This window comes from Rousettus aegyptiacus, unplaced genomic scaffold (genome assembly GCF_014176215.1).
Source record: "Rousettus aegyptiacus isolate mRouAeg1 unplaced genomic scaffold, mRouAeg1.p scaffold_m13_p_15, whole genome shotgun sequence".
Taxonomy (NCBI): domain Eukaryota; kingdom Metazoa; phylum Chordata; class Mammalia; order Chiroptera; family Pteropodidae; genus Rousettus; species Rousettus aegyptiacus.
In genome coordinates this window covers 55,974,732-55,999,594 of record NW_023416290.1, presented here as the reverse complement: position 1 = coordinate 55,999,594, position 24,863 = coordinate 55,974,732, and the positions used below count along the sequence as shown (strand labels likewise).

The 24,863-nt window shown below is 56.0% G+C and overlaps 1 protein-coding gene across 1 annotated transcript in view; it reads right to left on the bottom strand.

Moving 5' to 3' along the window:
- Window positions 1-24,863, bottom strand: part of TG (thyroglobulin) — a 180,582-nt gene that overhangs the window by 118,594 nt on the left and 37,125 nt on the right. Inside the window, exons 23-34 of the mRNA XM_016145636.2 lie at window positions 23,251-23,367; window positions 22,608-22,723; window positions 21,633-21,741; window positions 16,494-16,685; window positions 12,477-12,641; window positions 11,093-11,158; window positions 9,593-9,673; window positions 7,873-8,010; window positions 6,909-7,085; window positions 5,555-5,666; window positions 3,583-3,662; window positions 2,744-2,887 (exon numbers count right to left, since the gene is read on the bottom strand). Of these exons, the coding sequence (XP_016001122.2) occupies window positions 2,744-2,887; window positions 3,583-3,662; window positions 5,555-5,666; window positions 6,909-7,085; window positions 7,873-8,010; window positions 9,593-9,673; window positions 11,093-11,158; window positions 12,477-12,641; window positions 16,494-16,685; window positions 21,633-21,741; window positions 22,608-22,723; window positions 23,251-23,367 (1,497 nt within the window). The remainder of the gene's footprint in view (window positions 1-2,743; window positions 2,888-3,582; window positions 3,663-5,554; window positions 5,667-6,908; window positions 7,086-7,872; window positions 8,011-9,592; window positions 9,674-11,092; window positions 11,159-12,476; window positions 12,642-16,493; window positions 16,686-21,632; window positions 21,742-22,607; window positions 22,724-23,250; window positions 23,368-24,863) is intronic.

Sequence of the window (24,863 nt, the reverse complement as noted above, 5' to 3'; positions counted from 1 at the left end):
GCCGGCTTGGCACTCACACCCTGCTTGTTTGTTTAAATGTCTGTCTTTCCTGGAAGACGGTGGCTCTTGGAGCAAAGATCCTCGGAGTCAATGAGGTCTTCGGAGGACAATCTGACCATCTGTATCAAGGCCACTCAAGTGTCCGTGCCTTGGACCCAGTAACTGTGCTTCTGAAAATTTACCTTGAAATTCAAAGTGAGCTTGGTTTTCAAAAGAACACTTATATGATACTAATGAAACCCTGAAACGGTTGGGTGAGCTACCTACAGTGGGCATCCCCAAGCCCTGGGCCACTGACCGGGCCGTGGCCTGTTAGGAACCAGGTCGCACAGTAGGAGGTGAGCAGGGGGGAGTGGGCAAGGCTTCGTCTGTAATGGCAGATGTTCCCAAGTGCCAGCATCGCCGCCTCAGCTCGACCTCAGATCATCAGGCATTGGATCCTCATAGGAGCACCGGTCCCTGGTGCCACAAAGGTTGGGGACCACTGCCCTACAGGACATCTGCGGGGAGTCTGGCCATGCAGCTCATCTCAGCAGGGGCTCGAACGCACAGTCTGGCGACGCGCGCCTACTCTCTCACCCACCGTCGGTGGTCCCTAACAGGGTGCTCTTAGCCCTTTGGGTGGGTCCTTCTTCCTTGTACGGGAGTGGCTGAGCATGAGGGTTCTCAGCGTCCCTGGACGCCTGTGACACTGAAACCCTCAATGTCCTCACTTCCTGGCAGAACTGTCACTGCCCTGGGGACCCTCCGGCTGAGAATCTGACTGTGTAACCTTGGGCAAGTCGCTCACTTCATCCACATTTGTTAAACAAATAAGCCTAACCTTTCAGCTTTTTCCCAACTCTGCTTTCAGCAACTTCAAGTGCGTAGCTGGAAACTGACCGTGGTGGGAGTATTTACACCATGGCAAGTGGCAACCGCTAGAAATCGAGGCTTCCTTCTGGTTGGAGCATACGCGTCAGCACAGCACCAAACGAGGGGGAACAACGGGCCCTACCTCACAGGGTGGTCTGGGGACTAAATGAGCCGGTGCCTGCAGAACCCTAGCCTAGTGCCCGGAGCCGAGTCTGTGCTCAGTTAATGGCATGGGCTGTTGGTAGAATGAGAATGATGGTGGAGAACGGCTTGAACAGTAAACTCTACATACATTCTACAGGAGGGTGCAGATGGGCCTGCTTAGGAGAGCTGGTCATTTCCTTTCCAGGTTATGTGTCCATGTCTAGAATAGCTACAGCGTCCAAGTGCATTTGCTTACCAGAAGAAGAGAGAAACTGTTGAGGCTTTGATTGCTTTTTTTTTTTTTTAGAAGCCACATTTGACTTCATAAACAAAACAAAGACCCTGCCCTACTTGCAGGCCTCGCACAGCTGTGGGAAGGATGGCAGCCTTGATTGCTTCAAAGAGCAGAGGGCGCCCAGCCCATGGGGCCCACCCCTTCCAGGAAACCCTGGGCTCTGGGGCCCTGCTTGACCACAGAGCTGCCCTGTCCCCCCGCACTCCCACCCAGGATGCTCAGAACACTTCCTTTCTGAGTCCCGCTGCCAGGAAGTGGCTGCAAACAGCCTCATTTGCATTCACAATTGCTCTTCTGGGCCCTCAGTTCTGCACTGAGACACAGGGAGCTTTCTGCTCACTGTGGACAGCTAAGTCAGAAAGCACATGCCCGCGGCTCTGTGGGTCGCCCCCAAAGCACCCTGCTGTGGCATGCGGCTCTCTCTTCCTGGATTCCAGGGGGCTCAGCTTCCACTTTCGTCCTGGGAACACAGCCCGGGTACCAAAGGCATGTCGTCCTGGCCTGTGTGCAGGTCTCTGAGGCCCGGAGGGCTGTGAGGACAGGAGCACGGCTCACCTTGACCCCCAGGTGACCTGCTGCCCGTCCCTGCACTGCCCTTTACTCCACTTTCCTTTATCCGCATCTGGGTTTCCCCGGGAGTCGCTCTGCATAGTCCCCATAGAACGGGACTCCATGCTCCGGAAGCACCTCCGGAGCCGGGGCGGAGGCTGGTGCAGGATCGCGAGCCTCGGCGACGTCGCTCAGAGCACGGAGAGAACATGCATCTCCTCGCGAGGGGACAGGCGCAGCGCCCACCTCACAGCGGCTCGTGCGTGAATTCTGGGGGGGGATGTGCTCAGAGATGCTGCCGAAACACAGCGCTTAAGAAATGCGTGTTTTCTCTCACGTGGTCTCACGCAGTAGGAGCGCGGCCTTCCCGTTCCCCTCCTCGGCTGTTTTCCAGAAACGGGACCTATGCTCTGCCTCATGCTGCTAGCTGGCTTTCAGCCAGCGTCCATGGCGATCACTCAGTCCAGCTGTCAAGCCACTAAACGGTCACGCCACGGATTTGAAGCCGGGGCAAAGCCTATTGTAGAAATTCTTCGCAAGAATTCCTTTTTTAAAAACGTACGGCTCCTGTGCCGATTCCTAGGGGAAGGCTGGGTCCCACCCACCCTTCGAGGTCTTCCCCAGCCCTGCAGAGGCTGCCTCCTGTGGTGACGTGTGTGACTGTCTAATCCGGAAAACAAGCGCTGAGGACAGCCACATGCTCGCTCGGCCCTTTGAACATCACGCCGGTGAGCTTCTGTCTACTACAGAAGGAAATCGAACCCGCTTACATTCAACAGAGTCCGTTTCTGTGGCTTGTGCCCAACGAACCCTGACTGGTCTACTTCCCAGCCCAAGGACATCGACCTAATACACAGCCAACTAAGGACGCCGCATAGCTGTCCGGGGCAGGTGACCTACCTGGTTTCTGGTACCAACCGAAGGGGTAGGTGCGGACCTCTGTGTCGGGAGAGCCACAGTCCAGAATCCGCCAAGCTCCTGCATTCTCCTCACTGCACGTCTGAAGTCCCAAGCTGTTCAGAGTTAGGCATGTCACCTCCCCTCCTGGAGCAAAAAACGACCAGGACCAAGAAAATGATTGAGACGGAAGATTCTAACTGAAAGAGGGCAGTTCTGCAAACTCATTCTTCTGCACACATCTGGGGTTCCCGACTGTACTCCAGGGGTGATCGTAGCCACTGAGGAGAATCCCAGCGCCCTGATGGGCTTCTGGGCCCAGAGCTCAGGGCTGAAGGCAGCTAGTACTGATGGGGCCCGGTCACGTGCCCAGGGCCGTCTGCATCTTATCACCTGGTCCTCACGCAACCCTCTGAAGAGGTAGCACCTGTCTCCCTATTAACAGAGGAGGGAAGTGAGGCGCAGAGATCAGGTGGCTTTTCCGGGGTCATACCAGGAGCAAGTGACCAAATCAAGTTTGAAATGCAGATCCTGTGACGGGACCCGAAGCGCAGCCCACGGAGCCGCCCGACCTGAGCCCGAACTGAGCAGCGCCGAGCGAAGCGCAGGAGGAAGGCGGCTCCGGCCGGCTACGGAGCTGGGTCGGGGCGCCGGGCCTCGGGGCGGGAGCGGAGCCCCGGCTGCCGCGCTTCGCCGCGTCCGCTGCCCGCGCCCCCACTTCCCGCCGGTGCCCAGGTGGCCCCTGCCCCGGAGAGGTCTGGCAGGTGGTGGATGCGCGCGCCCCCTGGCGGCAGAGCACCGTGCAGGCGCGGGCGGGCGAGGGGCGCCCCCCCCCCCTTTACCTCTCAGCTGCGAAACGTTGAGGAAGCCGAAGCCGGCGCAGCAGGGGTCCGCGTCGCACCGGCGCTCGCACTCGAAGAAGCTGGCGGGAAGAGAAGGTGCAGGCTGGGGGCGTCCGAGGCGGCTGGGGGGCAGTCACTCTGACCCCGGGGGGCCCGCTTGCCCGGCTGCCTGAACTGGGGGTGCTCCGGCCAGTGCCCGAGAGCCGATTCCCAGCTTTGAGCTTCTCTCCGAAAACAAACCTCCGCTCTGCCTCCCTTCGCTCGCTCATGCACTCGCGGGTCCACCGAGCTGCATGGGCGCCTGCGGCGTGCTCGGCTCCACGCTGCGCTCACCCCGTCCCGACGCGTGCTGCGGTTCTCGTGGGCGGGGGGCAGGGGGGGGCGGCTTTGGACACCGGGGAGGGAAGAAAGGGTGGGGGAAGCGTCTCCAGAAACGGGGGGTCCCGTGAGCTTGGTCCCCACCCCCCTCACCCACTCTGCAGCAGAGGCTAACGACACCCCGCGGACACACCTGTGTTCGCTGTGTCAGGCTCGCTCTCAGGACCGACTCTGCTCAGCGGATAACTCAGTACGGGGGGCCTCAGTACGGGGGGCCTCAGTACCGGACCCCACCCACAGCTTCTAGGATCCGTCCCGAGAGAGGAACTCGGTGACCCCAAACCCGTGCTCTGGAACCAGTTCCCAGCTCCCTCGCCCGGCCTGCGAGTCCCAGTTCTGATCGCTCATTCCGACTCCTGAGAGCTCGCTCACACCCTGAGTTCCTTCTCGGTGTGGGGAAACCGCCTGGTCCTTACCATTCTCCTTCCCTGTCTTAGGAGCCCCCGAAGCCAAGCACATCCTAGTGGAAAAGGCCTCCATCTCCCGGGCAGCTTTTCCGATGCTGCCTCCATCACGTCCCGGTCGGCCGGGGCTCCGCCCATAGTTCCCTCTCCCAGAGCCCTGCCCATCCACCTGCCCTCCATCTCCACCCTGACGCCTGCGCCCCCCGCCCATGCCCTGCCCTGCCCACCTGCATGCTGTCCACTCGCTACACTTTTCTCCCTTGGAAACCAGCCCGAGTGATGTGGTTTCCCATCAAACGACCCTGCCCTGAGTCCCCCAGCCCCAGCCCGGGAACTGGGGACAAGCCAATCCCGGGTTCCGGCCCTCCTGCTTTTTCTGTCCTCCCATCTGCACGAGTCACGCCCACCCAGATCTCAGGACAGACTATCCCATGTCATCTTTTTGCATCCATTTTCAAAAGTAAACCTTAAATTCCAGCAACATGACACATGACAGAGCTTGATAAATTGGCAACGCTTTCTAGATCAATAGTTTGTAGATCGATGATCTGACTTCTAAAGTACAAAAGAATCACCAGGAAGAGAACTTACTTAAAATTCAGACTCTTGAGCCCCACCCCAGGAAACACTGGTTCAGGAGAACCAGGGAACATCCCAGGAAGTGGCCACTTAAAAGTCCTCCTGGTGATTCTGAGGGGTGAAGCCCACAGACCAGGCTGGGAGAAGCATCCCCATCGATGATAACAACTAAACAACAGCTACCCACGTATATAATAAAATACATTTCTAAAATAATAAATTGAAAGTCCATTTAAGCCTACAGTCCCGTTAGAAGTTCTACTTGCTCTCCAGATTCTGAATGCAGTACACAGTGAGATTTAGCTGATTAAGTCTATTATAACGCTTGATAATTCTTATTAATTGATAAGACAGGGCTTACGTCTTTTTGCATTTTCTTTTGCATTAGGTCCAGGGCTAAATTTTGTGTTTACTATCAGTGACTTATCTCAGCCACAGTTCTAAGATAAGGTTACTTCCTTTTTACCTGTTTCATTCAGCCTTTGCTTTGGCTTTTATGGATTTTTATATGCATGTGCCTTTAACGGATATTATGTCACCCTCTTTACTCAAGCAGAAGCCCTTACTAATAAATATTGGCAGCAGAGCAAGGGCAGGGTGACCCATCTTACCCGTTGGAAATGGGCTTGTTGGACATGGGCACTTTGCTTCTGATGGAAATCCCAGTCAGTTTTTGGAATGGCAGGCGAGTGTAAAAGTTCTCCACTTTATCTTTCAGTACAACTACACGAGGAGAAAAGAGGAATTACATTATTTAGGGACAGACTTGCTATATCCATGAAAGCATGAGGATGAAGGTGTCCAAACCAGACTGAGAGCTTCCAGGGAAAGATGGCGTGTCATGTGCTCCCATCCCAAATCTCACTGAAATAACAGTGAAGGGGTTCTTACGGAGAGGTATACACACAACCGGATGAAGAGGATCGGCCGGGGGATGTGGCCACACGATTTCGGAAGCCGGAAAGCATACGAAAGAGTGCAGAATTGACTTAATAGACCTAAATAAGCCGAATTCTCAACTTTGCTGTAGGAAGAGCCAAAAAGTACATCGTCTGGACTCCCAGGAGGTCTAAGAACTGGCAGCGCTGGGTTGAGGGTGGGCTAAGACCCGGCAGCTGGAGGTCTCTCCAAGGAGCGGTGGTGAGTCTAGCGCCCTCCTCAGGAGAGGATGGGAGGCTCATTCTCTGGAGCGGACTGCAGAACGAGGCTCCCTTGGGTACACGAGGCAGAGTTCGGGGGCAGCACCGTGTGGAAAGTAAGGGGTTCTTGCAAGTGAATCTCTGGTGAACTCTGACACCCTTTCATCTCTCAGCCTTATCTGGAATCCTAACCCACAGCAGCCGGTCGCGCGCCCGCAGGCCAGAGAGCACAAGATGCCTCGGGACGAAGGACCTAAACATAACGATGTGAGGCAGTCCCCACGGGGTGGCCCAATTAGATTACCCCACGGGGAAACCTAAGGCTGGCGACTCCTACCGCACACTCGGAGCTTGACCACCAGCTTCCGGACCATTCTCTTACATTTGGGTTGAAAAATCAAGAGTCACCAGACAGAGAAAGGCCTCCCGCAGAGATGACAGACAGAGGAAAGATGACAACATCTCGGAAGAAATGCAGACTGTGCAGGGCGAAAAAAACACTCCCCTCTCCCTCCGAAAAAGCCTAGTGTTGGTTGTGCCCTCAGAGAGATCAACTCGTGTCTCGCCAGAGCCCCTGTCGCCGAGACTTCCTGTAACTCACAGCCAGTGGGACTCTGACAGGTCCGTGCACTGGCCGTGGCTTTCTCTGAGGAGTGGGATTCCAGGCAGGGTTGCGCTCTATCGTCAGTTTGATGCATTTCTAGACGGCTTCACCTCTCTACAAGGAGCATGGGTCACTATTTTTTATAAAAAGAATGGATCCGGATATTTCCAAGCTCACAGAGGCGGCTGCCCCCTGGAAATGCAGACCCTACCCTGCGCTCACCTTTCTTCCGGAATAGGGTTTCCGGCCTGTGGGGCAGGATCAGGCTGCAGCCCTTGGGACTGGACTCCAGGACGTCGTCACACACCTGGGCATCTGGGTAGAGGGTGCAGGCGAAGTACAAGGGGGCACTGTCCCTTATCTCCGCCAGCTGGCAGAAGGAGGGCTCCTGGACACAGCCTGCAGGCGAGAGAGCAGTGGGCTTCAGTGCTTGGGAGGCCCGCAGGGGGCGGTTACTGCTGCAGGGTCTTCCGTGGAGAGATGCCCTGTAGGGACTCTTCTAGGCAGGGCAGACACCCAGGACACTTGAGACACCCAGTCTGGAAGGCCCAAGGAAAATGCTGGGCTTCTGCTAGCTGGGGAGAGGGTCGCCCCCGAGGGTCCACGAGGCTCTGAATAACGGCAGCGTCCACTGGAGTGAGGGGTGAGCAGCACAGGGGGAGAGACGGTGAAACCCCGTGGGGCCTGCCCAGGGCCATCTCAGAGACTGCTGGCGTCTTTGGGCCCCAGGCCACAGGACTGCGAACACTGAGCTTTGGGACAATCTCCCCTGCTCTCACGCCCATGTGGGACTTTGCCCCTGGTATACGTGAGCTCCCTGGCATGGGTTTTGTTTCTTTCTTTCTTATTTGTTTTGTTGTTTCATCCTCAAGGTCAAACACAAGGCCTAGAACATAGCGCATGTCCGTTGGGTAAGGAATGGATGGATGGATGGACGGACAGATGGACAAAGGGACAGATGGATGATAGGTTCTGGGAGCGTAGTAGAGATTAACTACACTATGAGCTCCTTGAAAATACAGGCTGTGCCCTGTCTTTCTCTGTCAGCCATGGTACTAACACCAAAATGGCACCTGAGTTATGCCATTGAGTCTGACCTTACCTATTTCTCAAGACTTGCTAAACTAGGCCCGTGACGCCGACCACAGGGTCCAGAAGAACAAGGATGCAGTGTGAGGACACTTACGAGAAAGGCACCACTGGTTCGCCTGCTGCGGTGAAAACAGGTGTTTGAACAGCCAGTGCTGCCGGCTGGGCAGGGTCCGGTTCCCACTGACAGTCACCTGGGTAAGGTCCACGGGGGAAAAAAGCTCTGCCGTCATGTCTGGAAAAGAAGCAGGGAGTCCATTTCCTTCGCCTTTATCTCCCCAATCAATCAATCAATCAAACAATCTCTCTCTCTCTCTCTCTCTCTCACACACACACACACACACACACACACACACACACACGGTGTGAGACCACAGCAGGTCTGGGCTGGAGTCTGACCAGGCAGGTTCAGAAGGTCCCAGAAAGTCCTAAAAATTATGGAGTTGCAAAACCTTAGAACGTTGGTTTGGAAGACACCTTGGGAGTCACCTGGTTCGACTGTTCACCCCAGGCGGTATTCCCCCGTGATATTTCCGGCGATGCCCCTGCAGACCCGCAGGACACGTTCGGGCTGACCACAGCTGCCCACCCCATCATCAAGAAGTCGTGGAGTCAGATCTGCCTCCCCGTGACTTCGAGCCACTGATGCTCCTTCCGTCGTCGGAAGCCACTTGGAAGTCCTCTCTCCCAAATGGCAGCTTTCAGCTCTGAGCTGCCCCGAGCCTGACGCTTCTGGCTTAACCGTTCTCTCCCGTGTCTTCACGTGCCGCGAGCCCCAGCCGAGGTCTCCCCCTTGGCACCCCACTGCCTGACGACGGAAGTCCAAGCTTCCTTCCGGGTCCAGGCCGCACCTGCACTTGGAGCCTCTCCTCCCGTGGCCTGAGCTCACCCTCCGGCAGCAGGCAAGCCCCGGCGCATTGCTCCACTGCTGGCCGCCGTGGGACAGCCGCCCGTGCTCGCCCTGCGTTTGCACCCTCCTTCCTCGCCCGCCCGGTCCTCCTGCGCTTCCGGGGCCAACGCGGTGACCAGGCATGCCCTGACTGCGTGGCGCTGCCCCTTGCGTCGAGCATGGCTCTCTCGTTTGCCCCGTCTCCACCCTGCACCCCCCTTCGGAGGTGTTGCTGGCGAGGAAGCTCCGAGGCAAAGTGGGGGTGTATGTGGGATGCGATGCCCCTTACGCCAGAGCCACCAGCTAAGGGACGTTGCAAACGTGTCCCCGCTCATCTGCATGGTTTGCTTTGTGCCCCCAGCGTGAGACCCTCTGGAAAGACAGAGCCCTCACGAGGCGCCAAAATGTCGCCTCACCCCCGGGTCTGGGCTGGCTCCCCACCGAGCTCCAGCTCCACCTAAGGAATGAGGCCTGCAGCCGCGGGGGGTGGGAGAGGAACCTCAGACATCGCACACATCCGGCCCCTCGTAATGTACGGATCTCTATCCTCCACTTAAGAAAATGACTCTCTCTCGAAAGCCTCTCATTGGCATCTCATAACTAAATGACTCCAGAATGTTTACATTTTGTCTTCACCTTCAGGGTTTACCTAAGTGACACCACTGGCCACAGTCAGAAGAAACTTTTGTTTGTTCGTTTGTTTGTATTGCCGGTTTTGGTCTTGTGGTCGCTTTGTGTTCCAGCAGCGGTGGGGGCTTTGCGATGATTTCACCCTGCTCCCTGCACCCGCCGCCCTGTGAGCCGTCCCTCCTTATGAGGGGGTAAGTGGGTCCGAAGCCGAGAGGGGGCCTGTGGCTGCAGAACGGTGCCCCCGCCTGGTCTCCACAGCCAGACGCCCAAGTTCATACAAAGGTATCGGGGGTGGTACCTGCTTCGGTTGGAGGCACTGGCCTTGGCTCCATGTCGCTCCTACATCCCATAGACTCAGACCGAGACCCCATGTCAGAATCTAGGAGAAGAAAAAGGACCGAGTTTCAACGCTGGGGAGGCAATGTGGGGAACCCTGACGGCCCGCAGTCAGGTGCCCGGGACCAGCTCCGGGGGGCCCAGGGCCGGAGGGCTGCACTCTTTTTGGCGTTTTAAGCAGCGTCAGCCGACTCTCAGTAACAGAACTATTGTCGTCCTTGATTTTGAAATTGGTAATATTTGCAAAGCCCTTTACAGTTAATGAAACATGTTCATAAATGTTGGTCGTGGCCATACCCTGTAAAGGGAAAAAGTAAGATTTCCATTTTCCTTTTGAAAAAAACATGACGCAAAGGAGTGAAGTAACTTAATCTCAGACATTGCAGGTGAGAAGCAGATCAACTGGAACTCGAGAAAATTCAGTAAAATGTCCACCTGGGCACACCAGGTCTTCCGTGAAGGCCGAGCTGATGTGGGGAGCAGGGGAAGCGTGAGTCTTTGGGGCGTTTCTGGTTAGTGTCACAAATGCCCCAGGGAAAAGTAGTTCCTTAACTCTTTACCAGCTAGCACCTAATTTACCAGATACTTCTGATAACCGGAAGCGCTGGACTTGGCACCGTGTGCGGGTCCTACCCCCAGGACCTCCTGTCCATGCCTCGTGCTCCTGCACACTATTTCATGAGCACGGAACCAGTCGCCAGTCCTCTCCTGAGGTGGAATCGGCCAGGAGGGGTCATGGGAAGAGGAGGGGGGTGGTACAGAGGCCGGGTCTTTTCCACGCCTCTCGCTCGGCACCTGTGGCCGTGATGGTAACAGCCCACAGCTCGTCCGCTCCATCCTGAGGCCAGAGCGCCTTGCAGGCCGAGGCCGATCCTCACCCATCTCTCTCATTTCACGTTACTCAGACTCGTCCCAAATGCCTGGCTCCAAGAAGCCCCTCGGTCAATGTTCGGTCAACTCAAAGGAGGGCAAGAGTAAAAGCAGGAAGGAGGTGCCAAGCATGCGCTTACTCGAGGCTCCCTTTTTTGCCCCCAACCTGTCCTATGCATCCACAGTGGCAGGAGTCAGTCCATGGTACCACCCGTCTGGCGGCCCGTCCCCTCGGCCTGACCTCAGGGGAGGCACCTGAGCCGAGTCGCCTTGGAGACAAGCCTCCCGTAGTCGGCAACAAGCTGGGAGCCCCCATCCTGGAAACCAGGGCAGCCTGTGGTCGGCGAACTCGATCCCACGTGCCTCCTTCCTCCATCCTTTCTTGGGTTCTCACACTTTCCTTTCCCCGCCTCCCCAGACTTCGGTATCTTCTCTGAGGAGAGCGGAGGCCCTCCTATCCCACGCAGAGTGCTAACTTGCAAAGCAAATCCCTAGCGTTTTCTCTCTGGGGAGCAGAGCGCCTGTCAGTGGGAGCTGGGGCCAGACGGTCTCCTGTAGCCAGTGCCCTGCCCGCCCCCGCCGCAGAGCTTACCTTTCCAGAGATAAACCTGCTGGAAACCAGCGAAGGAGTCCTGAGCTCCTTCCAGGGGCGTCAGGCCTGCAGAGGAAGGTGTTTATTTCTATGAGCTCGAATGTGCTTGCTCTCACTGGGACCCCCCCCCCCCGCACACACACACACACACACACAACCACGACTGCCTTGCTTTCTCCACACTGGCCTCTCCTGGGCCCGAGAGCTGTTTCCCACACGAGGCACACCCCTAAAAGTCTCTGGGAGCTTCTTCCAGCTCCCTGGTACCAAACAGATCCCGGGTCCACCTGGGGGTCTGGGGCGGGCCCTGAGAATTTGCATTTCTCATGAGCTTCTGGTGATCCGGAGCCTGCCCGTCCCGACCAGACCAGCACACCAAGTACCAGTGTGGGCAGTCCCCAGCTCAGGACAGAGCAGGGTCCACTCCTCCTGGACCGGGGGTCGGCTGAGAGAGGACAGCGCAGGGCGGGGGGAGGCAGAGGTAGGAGAGCTGAATGGCCCCCGACTGGCCCCCGGGAGGCCTCGGGCGCTAGCACCACTCCCTACATGAGGGGGTGAGCAGACGACCTCAGAGGTGACCTCCCGCTCTAATGCCGAGACTGTGGAAAAGATCGGAAGGGCTCCCGAAAGAAGGAGGGGCAAGGAGCAAGCTCGGGGGGCACTTCTGCTGACGGGGCCACGGAGGCACCGCAGCCCCTTGGGGGGCCCTCCGCACAGAACGGGCAGCGGGGCCGTTGGCGCAGAGCGGGGCCACGGCCAGCGGGCACCGACTCGGGGCACGGCTGGCATTTCTCGCCCCGGGGCTTCGCCCCTCCCTGCAGTCACGTGTTTTGCGTGGACTTCGCAGTGCCCCCAAAGCCGCCGGGTGTATGTCCCCGCCCCGCACGTGCAGTCGGGCTCTGCCGTCGGCCATGCCCAGCACAATGAGGCAGAAGCCGCGGGGTCAGATCCAAGCCTCGACCTCCCCGGGCCTGACCCGTGTTTCCCGCCCTCTCCTGCTTCTGCCGTGTGCAGGAGAAAACGTCCCCATCCAGGAGAAGGATGAGGGCCTGACAGGCCAAGCAGCGCCAGCCACCCCAGCCAGGTCCAGACCCGCCAACTGCCACCAGACCCCCCAGGAGCACGAGTGAGCCCGGCCGAGGTCGGCCAGCCGCCTGCTGAGCCGGCCGGCCTCCAGCGACCTGCGGCCTCGGGTTCTAACTCATGCCTCTCACAGAACGCTGCGGAGACGTGGTCGCTTTTTATGCGACATTTACGGGACAATCTCTTTTCAGAGGTATAGACTCCTGAGGGTTGCGAAGAGGGCCCCTAAGAAAGTAGCAGAAGACCCTGCTGGGGAGGAAAACGCATCCGGAGGGAACGTGGGCTGAAGACAGAGACTTACTCGTGAACTCCTGGCCTCCCAGACGCAGTGTCACCTGGCGGCTCCCTTGGTCGTAGGTCATGCCGGGACAGGTAGCATCAGCCCGGGCCTCGGAGGGAGCCCTCCAGTCTTCCACATTGCAAAGCAGGACGTCGGGGGAGCTCAGCAACCCACAGATGATGGGGCCTGCAGCGTCACAAGAGGAACGAGGGGTGGATGCGATGGGGGACATTTGTGACAGGGGACAGGCAGGGCCCCCTTAGAAGCTCGCCTCTGTGCCCCGAGAGGCTTGTAGGGCGGAGATGGGGGACAGTTCCTCGGGAACGGAGAGGGACACTGGAACTCAGGAGCCTGGTTTGAAACTGGGTCCTTCTCATGTCGCTGGGAGATTCCCAAGGGAAGTGCGACTGCCGACTGCCATGCCTGCCGGCCCTTTCCTCCTCATGAGAGGCCATCTTCGCGGGTCGGCAGTGAGGGCAACATCTCCTGTGCCCTGGGGTCTCATGCCAGAATCCTCCGTCCCACTTTCTACTCCCACCCATCAGAGTGATCTTTGTGAAACTCCAAGGAAATAAATGACAGCCTCTCTCTCTCTCTCTCTCTCTCTCTCTCTCTCTCTCTCTCTCTCTCTCTGTCTCTCTCTCTGTCTCTCTCTCTCTCCCTCTCTTAATTTATATCCAATTCCAGATACAGCTTCGGACTTATCTCTCATCAAAATGTCCCCAAAATAGGTGACTCATGCATGTCTGGCTTACGAACTGGACATTTTGTTCTCCTCCCTCTCACTGGCTACTTTTCCCCTGCAGTGATTTAAAAGTCATCATCAGCAGCAGCGACAGCATCTCCGTGCAAAAAAAAAAAAAAAAAAAAAAAAAAAAGGAGCTTGGAGATCCTGTAACGTCCTGGTTCCCAAACCAGGTGCTCAAACTGACATGTAAAAACTCAGGGAAGGTTCTGGAAACGCTGGCTCCTTGGTATCAGCCACAGAGTTTCTGACTGGTTGGGGTCATGTGTGCGGGTGGAGGTGAGGGGCACTTGGGAATCGGTGTCTGTAAACAGCAGCCCAGACGATTCTAGGGCAGAGCCAGGCGCCCTGACCTCCTTAGACCACTTCACAGCACAGAGGAGGGAACGGACCCGGACACCCAGGGAGGGAGGCGGCTTTGCTGGCCAACGGGAAAGCGGAGTGGCCGGAAGGCGGCGAGTGGCTCGCCAAGGCCCGGGCTGAGCCCCGGGGTGCGGAGGTGCAGCCTGAGCCCTGCGGCTGTGCCCGTCACAGGCCAAACCCCAGAATCGCGGGATTAAACCGGAGGCGGCCGTGCCTTCCTCCTGCTGGCAGACCCCAAAGGGCACACATGCAGCTGGTTCTGCCATCGCCTCAGCGAGAGCTCCGCGCGGCCGAGAGGTGGGGGCGGCGGGGGTTAGAGGCTGCTTTGCCGATCACGCTGCCAGCTCCGATCACGCGCCCATGAACCTCGGGCCGCGGGAGCCCCTCTGAACCCTGCCCCCACGTAGCCCCAACGAAAATGCAGGTCCGCAGCCTCCTGGATTTTCATTAATAACGATCAGTGGAAACGAAGCCATTTTAGGGGTTGGAGGCTGGAGGAGGCTGGAGTGTCGCTGGGAGGAGGGGGAATCTACTAGAAAGCTAAGTGGATTTCCAGACTGCAGGGAAAGGATGGAGCAGGATTCTGTTCCTGGTCGTCAGCAGACCCAGCCAAAGCTTTGCAAGTTAAAACTCCAAACCTGCCCAGTGGGCAAGCCTGGGGAATATATCTGCCTGATGCGTTACGTCTGTCTCGAAGAAAGCTTAACTTGCAGGATGGCGAGGTGGCTGCTCCGCTCAAGAGAAATCACAGATCTCTGGTTAGTCTTGGAGGGGAAGCAAGCAAGGTGCTAGCCAGAAACGGCATGGAAAGAGGGGGGTGTCGTAGGCTAACTGTTCCATGAAACAAAATACTTCTTCCATACACGATCCTAAGGAAAATGAAGTCAGTCTTTCCAATTTGAATAAATCGTACGGTCTGGCGAGTGCCCGCGTGCATCTGCAGAAAAGGCGTTTAGTTCAAAGAAGGCAGAAGGCTTCTGGGTTTGAGCTGCAGTGTTTCTAAAAGTCCAGGTATACAGAAAGCCATGCTGCACACATGCCGTGTGGACCTAGACCTCAGCCAGCGGAATCCACCGACGGGTAAGCCCAAAGGAACACACTCAGGAAGCTGAACGAGACCGAGAGGCCTGAGCAAGAGAAGGGTGTCCGGGAAGTCAGGAGGGGAGGGTTTAAAGAACCAGGGGGCGGCCCAAAGGGTCACTGCTAGAGACAACCAGCCAAAGAGGACGGAAGACGCCCCTGGGACTGGCGACTGGTGACCGGGCTGCTGAAGTTTCAGATCGCAGGGTTTGGCTCTGGTGGAAAAGGAGAGAAATAGAACAGGACCTGGAGGGAAGGCTGCGTTGTGCTCCGTTTGGCTCTTAAGGAGGGAGAGAGTCCAAGAATCTTAGAGGACGTGCAGAGTTGGGGACAGCGAAGGGTGCTGGCCGAGGACAGATGGGGTGGAGCATGGGAATGAGGGCCGAGCCGGGCCCCCCACCCCACCCTGAGAAGGCGGAGGCAGGGGCTCTAGCAGCCAGGAGGTGGGGTTTGCCTTCTCAGGACGAATGCCGTGCAGATGCTGGAGCTGATCGCAGGTGCTGTCTGTGGTAGGTGCTTTAAAATCCCCTGCCGACCGAGAAGCCCAATGCCACAGTTAATATTCTTCAGGACACACAGTCTTCCCGCCTCTAGCTCGGCTCACACAAAGGGCCACCGGGGACAGACTCTTCCTCTTTTCTCATCATGTAAACACTGCTCATCTCACCAAAACTGGCCCCGTATGTCTCCTCTTCCAGGAAGCCTTCCCTGACCACCAAGGCCCCTGGGTACCTCCCTCCTTCGCATTCTAACGGTCTCGACACGTCTGCTGCCTCTCGAGCCTAGTGCCGAGCAGTGCTCAGTACCTGTCTGCTGGATGACAGCACAGATGACCGAGTGAAGGTCGCGGTCCCTCACGATACACCCCCCTCCTCAACTCAACTCTGAACTCCTTTCCCGACACCTAGCACGTTGGACTGCACACATCAAGTTTGTTATTGGCCGGAAGTGAAATCATAAAAGGTACGTGAGACTACTTCAATATTTTTCATTTTCTGAATTCCCCATACGTGAAGGCAGCCAGATCCACGGGAGGTTGTTAAGCCCCCTTGTTACTAAATTCACAGCACGCCGGGAACCAAATCCAAGTCTAGCGTCTCGTGCCCATCATCTTCATAACAAAGACTCAAATGAGAATTACCATGGTCTTTATTTTATTGGCAGAAGAACTGCAACTTAGATAGTTTAAGCAACTTGCCCAAGATTATGTGGCCAGAAAGTGATAGAGCAGTGACCAGAACTAGGTCTGGCTGGCACCAAAGTCCCTTCTCGATCACTAGGGCACACCGCCAAGTACGCAAATTCATTTCTATGAACAGAAGTCCATCCCCGCTGTTGAGAGACAACAGAAAAGTCGAGTCCTACAGATGACGGGACCTGGCACACAGTAGGCACCCAGTAGATAACCATTGGCTGAATGGTCATGAGGGATGAGAATGAACTCATTTTTTGACAAATGTGGCCAGCCCGGGCTTCAGAGGTGCCAGCGAGGAGCTGTCAAAGACACGTCTGGGCTCATATCTTGGCTCTATCACTTTGCAAGCTAGGGACCATGAGCAAATGGTTTAAATTCCCTGAGCCTCAGTTTCTCAGTTTGTAAAACGGAGCTCGCCATACCTGCCCTGAAGATAGCAGTAAGGAAAAAAATCGACGTGACCGCGTGAAGTGGCTCACACGGCAGGTGGCACGTTAAAATGGTCACGGGTGGTCCCCGACTTTGTGTCTGTGACCGTCCCCTTCTACATGAGTGTGGCCCCGCACGCCTGCAGCCCTCCACAACAGCTTCCACGTTGTACAGCCTGGCTTCTGTGACCCGTCTGTGGCGGACCCCGGGTTGCAAACTACGTTACCTCCTCGGACTTGCGCGAGGAGGAAGCCATCGCAGCACGAGTCACGGTCACACGCAAGGAGGCAGAAGAGGTACCCCTCCATCCGATCGGCCGCCGAGGCGGGGAACACGACGGAGCTGTACATTCCCGAGAGGGCGTTTTGGAAACCAGTTTGTTCGAAGCTTTTCTGGCTCGTTGTGATAAATTCTTGGTCTGAGGGAAAAGACAAGGAAAAAAGTTAAAAGATCTCTACGCAGAGCTGACTGGAGTTTGCTGGTCATAGGACAGGGGACCTTCTGATTGTGCTGGGGGCAGCGCGTGGCCCACGACGAGATACTTTCTGCGCCATGAAGCTTCTGGACGTGCGTGTGCACGTGGAGTGTGGAACCCGCCACGGCCATGGTCCCAAACCAGCAGACCCGGACCTGGCCTGTGACGCCTCTGAGAATGTAAAGGGCAGCGTGGAGAGCTGGCGTCCGTCGTTGTTTTTATCACCAGCAAATACTTATGAGCACCACCCACGCACACGGACACTGTGCCGTGTGCCTCGCCGGCGGGACCTCGTTGCGTTTCACGGCCCTGCGAGTCACGTTCACCCGCTCTGCCGTCACGTGCGTTTCCGTCATTCGAAGCGGTTCCAACGCGTGGTGGGCAAGAAGCTGGGCCCCCGTCATGCTGAAGTCGTGTCGGTTAATCTACGGTTTTCCCCAGCATGTCGCTGCCTCGGGCCATCGAACGACAGGTGGATGCAGAACAGACAAGAACGGCGGAACCCGGTAAGCCGCAGAGAACCGGGAGCGGACGCCAGGCCCCTCGGCCCACGTCCTCGCTCTCGCCTCGGACTGGCCGGCGGCTCTGTGTTCAGAGCGACACTGGTGATTGCCCCTCCTCCTCGTCCATCTGGCCCTCGCCTTCGCGACTCAGCGGTCCCGACCCTTCCCCACGCCCACCCCACCAAGCCACCGGCCCTTCACATTTCCGGCGGCATTTCTTTGGGATGGGTTCGATACGTCTGTTTGCAAACTGCGGGTTTTAAATGGCGTCGTTACCGTTTTTGCCACGCTCCCGGTTAGACACGCCGTGGCTTAGGGAGTTAGGAACTCCAGTTTTCCCGTAAGCCCTGTTATTTTTAGAGCATCGTTTTGCAAATATGAGATTTCTTTCGGGGACTATAGCCAAAATATCTGTCCTATTATTATGTTCATTTTACATCGGAGGAGAGAGAGCCTTGCCCAGCGAAGAGTCTTAGAGCCCTCGGTCCGCACAAATGGTGGGTGCCAGAAGGGACCCCGACACTCTTGATGGCCGCGACCTCCCCCCCACCGGCCCGGCAGCCCACCAGTCCCCCCTGACTCGTGCACCCAGAGGGAGCAGAGAATGGACCGTGTGGGACCCAAAGCACGAGCTTCAGGACAAGACGCACCTGCGTGCAAACCCCTATAGTGCCCCCGGCAAGCAAAGTCCCAGTTCTCTGGAGCCTCAGCTTTTCCATCTGTACAATGGGGATGACAGCATGTGAGCCTCTCAGATGTTAAACAGATAAAAAGACAGACAGTACGTAAAAGGGCTGAGCGAGGAGCCCGCCCTTAGCTGCTGTTCGGGTCTCCAAAGGGCCGGCATCTTCCCCTCCGAGCACTGGCTCTCGCTGTCCCGGGAAAGCCCACCCATCCTTCTCCAAAGCCCATCTGCACATAAAGGGTCCATCCCTTAGGTTATAAAGGGTCCATCTCCCAGGTTTTTACGGTTAGATTTCATTTCTCCCTCCCTTGATCTCTCTTACACTCTAACACTAAGGTCTCTGACATCCTTGACCTTGTACTTAAGCCACTTGAGGTAGCGTCTGCTTCCTCCACAAGCCTGTGATTCTCTGCTGCCCTCCCCTGCCATCCCAGGCAGTGGTCACTAGCCGTAGCTGAGCATCCACTTATCAATGTCAGTTCTTCAAAGTTCATGTTGCAAGAGCCACATTCCGAGTGCTCGTAGCCGCGTGTGGCTGCTGGCGATCACTTTGGACAGTAAAGATTTGTAGGACATTCCCGTCACTGCAGAATGTCCCATTGGGCAGTGCTCCTTGGACTATAGAGCCAGGTCTCGGCTCACCTTGGCATCCTCTGCGTGGCCTTGCACAGGTGACCACTGCACCGAGATCACTGCGGGGGGCAGGGGCGGGGCTCCACCTCGCCCCGCAGATCCCAGCGCTAACACCCACCCCTGAAGTCCCTTCCCTGACCACCCTAAGTCAGCTCATGGCCATTCTTCTTTCCATTTTTTGATCGTGATGCACCGTGTGTGATGTGAGATGGATCATTTTAACCGTTTTCAAGCGTACGGTTCAGCGGCATTAAATACATTCACGTCGTTTTGCAGCCATCACCGCCGTTTATCTCTAGAACTTTTCCTTCATCGCAAACTGAAACTCGTCACTGCCAAACCCCAACTCTCCCTCTCCCCCCTGCGGTCCCCAGCAACCACTGACCGACTGACCGCCTGTCTCTACGGATGGGACTGTCTTAGGTAGCCCACGCCCATCTTGCACACATCACCCTCTGAAATGGTCTCATTCCTGGATCAATTCCTTTACCGATCAGTGGTTCTGTCTGTTTCGCTCACAGCTGCATCCACAGCACCTGTCAAGTGCGTATCACACCGGGGGTCTCGGCAAACGCGTAAGGGACATGCCGGCACCGAGTGACGCATTTGAGGGCCCCAGTCGCTGCAGCAGCAGCCCGGGAACATCGTTCAGAGTCAGGCAGGCCGTGCCCCGAAGTCCTGGCACGATGCCGCCTCCTTCCAGGCCTCCTCTGCGAAATGAGGGGTGGGGCCGGACGGTCCGCGGACGACCTTCGGGCACGGTCTTCCTTCGACGCTGAAAAATCACGCGGCTCCTCCTCCATCTTCGAGGCCACACACTGGAAGTGGGTGTAGGCGGGACACGGTACAATGACAGATCGAGCTGTCCCAGGGTCCAGGTCACTGAAGCTCGGGCACGTGAATGGACACGGCCGACTGCCCGCTAGGAGTCAGGACTGTGCAGAGGACTTTCAGAAACTGCATTTCATTCTCATTTTACAGGCCGTGAAACCAGGAAGGCATTCCTGCCCAGAGCGGGGAGGTGGGGATCTGAGGCCAGACCCACCTTTCTCTCTCCACTACGCCAGAATCCAGAATGGCTGGGTCTGTGCATTTTCTGCTTTAAAAATAATGTGTGTTTGTTTTTTTTTTTAAGCAAGACAAAATAAAAAAGCAAAAAATACAGTTCTGTCCTTGGTGACTTTGGCAGCAAGGAAGCATCGCAATTTCCCTTGCGATCTGCCCCCAAAGTACAAACTTTCAGGAGAGAAGGAGGAGGGGGAAAAAATAAACTTAAGGAGAAATAAAATTGTATTTTTAAAAGATGTGATTAAAGGCCAAGGTATGGCTTTTAAGAACATTTTTGGGAGGGGCTGCTTCTGTCATCGAAGTTTTCCTTTTTAGAAAATAACCTGTCTGCTTTGTTATTTTTGAAATGGATAGTGAATATAACGGGAATAAATACCGGGACGGAGGTTCCGGTCCCCCTGGCTGGCGATCGCAGACGCGGCGCTCTGCCGGACTCCGCCCTCCCAGGGGGAATGTCCGCCAGCACAGGATGGAGGCAGCAGGTGACAAAAATAACAGTAGAGACAGAAAGCACAAACGCCTGTCCCCGCCGAGAGCCACCGCCGAGGTCAGATGAGGCTTCGACCCTGCTCCCTGCCAGCTGTTCACGGCTGCAGTCCAAAGCCGCCGGGAGCCGAGCCACCCGCCCTGAGTTCAGCCTTTAAAGAATGGCAGGCCCGCCGCCCTGCAGTCCCACCCCCGAGTCCCCGTTCGGGCCCCCTTGGCTGTCATCTGGTCCCCAGCCTTAGCCTCGCGCTATCGGAGAACTTTCAGCCAGAATGGGCACACCCGGCGATGTCTCCTGGGCTTGCCATTTCCATGTGCGACTCACTGTTCTAAAATCTTCAGACGCGACCCCTCGTGACTATGACTCCTATTTTACCAGCAAGGAAGCACGGATGCCTAGAAGGTCAAGGAACGTGTCCCTGATCACATACGGTGTGACAGAGCTGGGACGACCCAGGCAGGCGGCCCCAGTGTCCTCACCCTGATCTGCGGGAAGCAGTGACCCGTGGAGGCGTCACAGCTCATGGGGCAGAGCCTCGCCGTGGCCTGCCCCTCCCGGCCCTGACAGAGGGTCGGAGGGTCGGCAGGAGAGGGGCAGGAGCAGGACCAGGCAGAACCGCATGTAGGAGGGAGCTGTTGCGGCTCCCACATGCGCTGCGAAGACTAAGAAGTATTTATTCCTTGTTTGCCCCTTCACAAAGGGGAACGCGGACACACCCACGTTCAAACCCAGCTCCCGATTTTCTAGCAGGATGACCTCGGGCAATCTCACTCTCCCTAAGCCTCAGTCTCTTCATGTGCAAAGTGAGGATTCCTCCAAGAATTTCTGTGAGGGTGCAATGAAAGAATGCGTGGGCAAGTGAGCTGTAAACTGTTGAAAATGATACGCCCCAGCTGCTCGAAGTGTGGCCCAGGGACCAGCAGCTTTGGTGGTCCCGAGAGGCTGTTGGAAAGGCGAAATCTCTGCCAAGCCTGACTTATCGCCTTGGAATCTGCATTTGCCCCCCACCCCCGCCAGGAAATGTGCACATGCACCATGGACATCCTGAGCACAGGCTGATGACAGACCGAGTGCTTGGACATTTGGTCCGGCTGGGAGGAGGCCTGCCCACTTGCGGGGAGGACGGGGGTGAGAGAGAGGAGGGTGAAGCTCCAAGGGCGGAAGGCACCGGAGGGCGGGTGCAGGGAGCTCAGAGCCCAGATGCTGCCCAGCCACAGGCAGCCGCACGGGGCTGTGTCCGACACCCAGGCTGGGTTCCACCGGGCTCTACGGCGGCCTCTGCTTCTGCTCTGCACCCCCGTTCCTCACCTGCCGAGCAAGCCACTGACCTCTGCAGGTCTGTGCTGAGGATCAGCCATGGTGATTCAGGCCGAGGGGAGAGAAGCCGGGCACCGTGCACTGCGTGGGCCGGGGGCCACCCGCTCCTCCCTGAGTGCGTGAAGCTGGGAAGCAGCGCCACACGTCGGCCGGGCCACGGCGCCGAGGCCGCCAGCCACCCAGCCGGACCCACCTACCCTTTTTCAAATACACGGCCGGAGAGCCTCGAGCCCCGCTCCTCACTCTGACCTGGCACCTCAGACTTCCGAAGCTGATGGCCTTCGAGTTCCCCATCGCGGCTTGATCCTGAAGACAGAGAAAGGCAGCATCGGCATCCCACGACGGCCGACCCAATGCGACAAACGAGGGTCAGACCCTAACCGCGGCCAGGCACCAGGGCTGCGAAAATGAAGGAGAGAAGGCCGCTCGCTGCTCGGGGGTCTGGACCCGTCGGGCCCCTGGAGCACGCGACGTGTGAGCAGCAAATTCCAGCCCGGAGTGGGAGCTAATAAACACACAGACATTTTCTGGATGGGTCCAGAAGGAACTGGAGAGAAAAAAATGAAGACTTGCGTGTATTTAGGAATTAGGAAATTAGGAAATATATGAAGTCGGCTTCCACTACATGTCCTTCTGTGCTAACTCGTGGTAACGATGGAATTGCCAGTATTCTACCAGCTTCGACTTGACAGGAAAAGCAGTTTCGTGTGGTTCTAACTAATATTTAACCTTTCTCTTTTTAAACCATAATCATATTTTACTTCTGCGATGGAAAGAAATTCTGGGCCCCGGGACTCAGAGAGACAGATGGCCTTCAGAGCTCTGGCCAATGGCCTGTAGTGTCCAGTGTCCAAGCTGCCCATGAGACAGACTGGCAGGGGACAAAGAGGGGGAGCTCATCATCGACACGCTGTCTGACTAGGTGTCAGGAAGCAATACTGCTCTGATGAACACCCACGTCGGGCACCCACGTCGGGCTCACTCGGAGCCTGCGCTGATCTAATGCAGTTTCAAGTCCTTGAAGATTTGTCACTTTGAAGCAATGGAAGCAACATGGTATCGGCTAGTGACGACCTCATTCTGTCACCTGATCAGCCAAGTGTCGATTCAATCAGAGTGTGTCTGGCAGAGAGGACGAGAGGCAGAAATGTCACGTGGCCGCCGTAACTCACCTGCCCGGAAGTTGTACAAGCGATGTTGTCACTCGTCCAAGCATAGAAATCACACGAGACTTCAGATCCCGGCGTGAATACTGTGAGGAAGCTACAGGCCTCATCCAACGCACATTCTGCAAGCAACAGGGGCCCGTCACCCACCTCCCGGGTGATGCTGAGGACAGAGGAAACATACCCCAGCCAGCGCGCGCGCGCGCACACACACACACACACACACAAACACACACACCGGCAACATGCGGCAACAATGACTACTCATGAATGACTGCAGGATTATGAGACAATCCTTGTACAGTTACGTGCTCAATAAACAGTAGCTGTTATCACGCCTCCCTGGCCTCACTATTAAAATAGACGGATTTATCTCCCCACCTGGGCGGACGGCCCTACAAGGAGCTGGCGTCCTTCATCTCTGCTCCCTAACTGTTCACGTAGTATCGTTCTTGCCCCACAGCAGGTGCACTATAAGCTCTGAAGTGAAATTACGAGTTAGAAGTGCATTTGGGGGACCAACGGACCACAGAGTGTTTTTGATAAGGCACGTTTTCTCATTACAGTTCTCGTGGTTTTATTTGACTTGCCTGCCACTATCGGCAGAGAGCACCACACGCCAGGTGCCCACCTCCCCTCCCCTCCTTACCTGCCAAGCACTGCACCAGCGGGGACTCAGAGCCAGGGACTGTGGACTTGACCCGCCCAGCAACGTCGGCATCGAAGACCACCTTAGATTCTGGGGCCTTCTCAAATTTACGCATCACTGAAAGAAAATTGGAAATGTATGACATCTGAAATTTATAAAATTTATAAAATTTATACAAGAGTGCTAGATAGAAGTCACTTCCCGTGCACGGCCCTGGGTCACACGCATGGCCCAAGGAAAGGATTCCCTTGGCCGGTAGGTCCAGCACGCTGCCTCATGTGTAACACCGAGAGCTAGAATGTGGCAGTCCCCAAACTTTTAAGCACCAGGGACCGGCGCTCCTGTGAGAATCTGATGCCTGAGGATCTGAGGGGGAGCTGAGGTGGCGATGCTGGCGCTGGGGGCGGCTGCAGATGCAGAGGAAGCTTTGCTCATCGGCCGCCTGCTCACCTGCTGCTGTGTGGCCCAGGTCCTAACAGGCCAGGGACTGGTCTGCAGCCCAGGGGTTGGGGGGCCCCTGCTCTAACATACCGTGTTTCCCTTTTTCTATCTCACTACCAGGAAGTACAGAGAAAATTCCCCTTTTCAATCCCATCGTCAGGAATTACAGAGAAGATTATGGTAACTCTCACAACTCATGTTATCTCTTTGATATTGATTTTCTGTCTAAATCGATATTTCGCTGTGCTAATTATATCTTACAATTATTTTATTGAAAATTCCCTTTCCATATCACAACCTGACTTTTTTCTGGAAAGAGGTAAGTTAGTTTTAAAAAGACAAAACAACATGGACATGCAGGTCCGTGTAAATCTGAAAAGGTGGCATGTGGCTGTGGCGCTTTTATGACAGTATTTATTTAAATGACATATTAGCACCTACTTTTTCTGCTATCAACACTGCTGAGGTCCTATCTGGTAGGACTAATGTCACCACATGCCCATGGGACATGAGAAGAAAAAGAAACACAGTTTCTCAAGGCTTCGAGACGGGGAACTCACTCCACACCAAGCCAAAAAGCGTTGTGGGTAACTCTTCAGGAATGAGACTCACCCTACAAGCTGAAACGCCCAAGGGTATCAGTACTTTGCCAAAAAGACAAGCCCCGAAGCACATGAGTACTTGCTTTTTGCAGAGATGATTAGAAGCGTGTATGTAACCACTCTTTTGCATACAACATGTCTTGGTTGTCATTATGTCAGTAAAATCGAGGCCATCCAAAGCAATCTTTTCTCGGCTTTCATAGTAAGTGCAGAAACAAAAGGTCTATTCCTTTGGGATCAGGTCGGGAGAGGGAAGTGTTAGTTTAACAAATGACTTGCTTTAAGCCTTCAACATTTTTGATACAGAAAAAAATTGCAATTTTATAAAGTGGCCCTTCCGCGTTGATCACTGAGTTTGCCGAGATCATGTGCTCAGCCCATGCTCAGCCTTCTACTCTCACCTCCTCCTCTTCTTTTATTTTATTTTATTTTTTCCCTTTTATATACTTCTTGTTATCCGATCTGTAGAGACTGCAAGCTCCGGGCCACCAAACAGCACACTGTATGCAGCCTGGAGTCCCTAAGATTTAATTAGTTCAGGCTAGAGCTCACGGCATTCTAGGAGAGTCA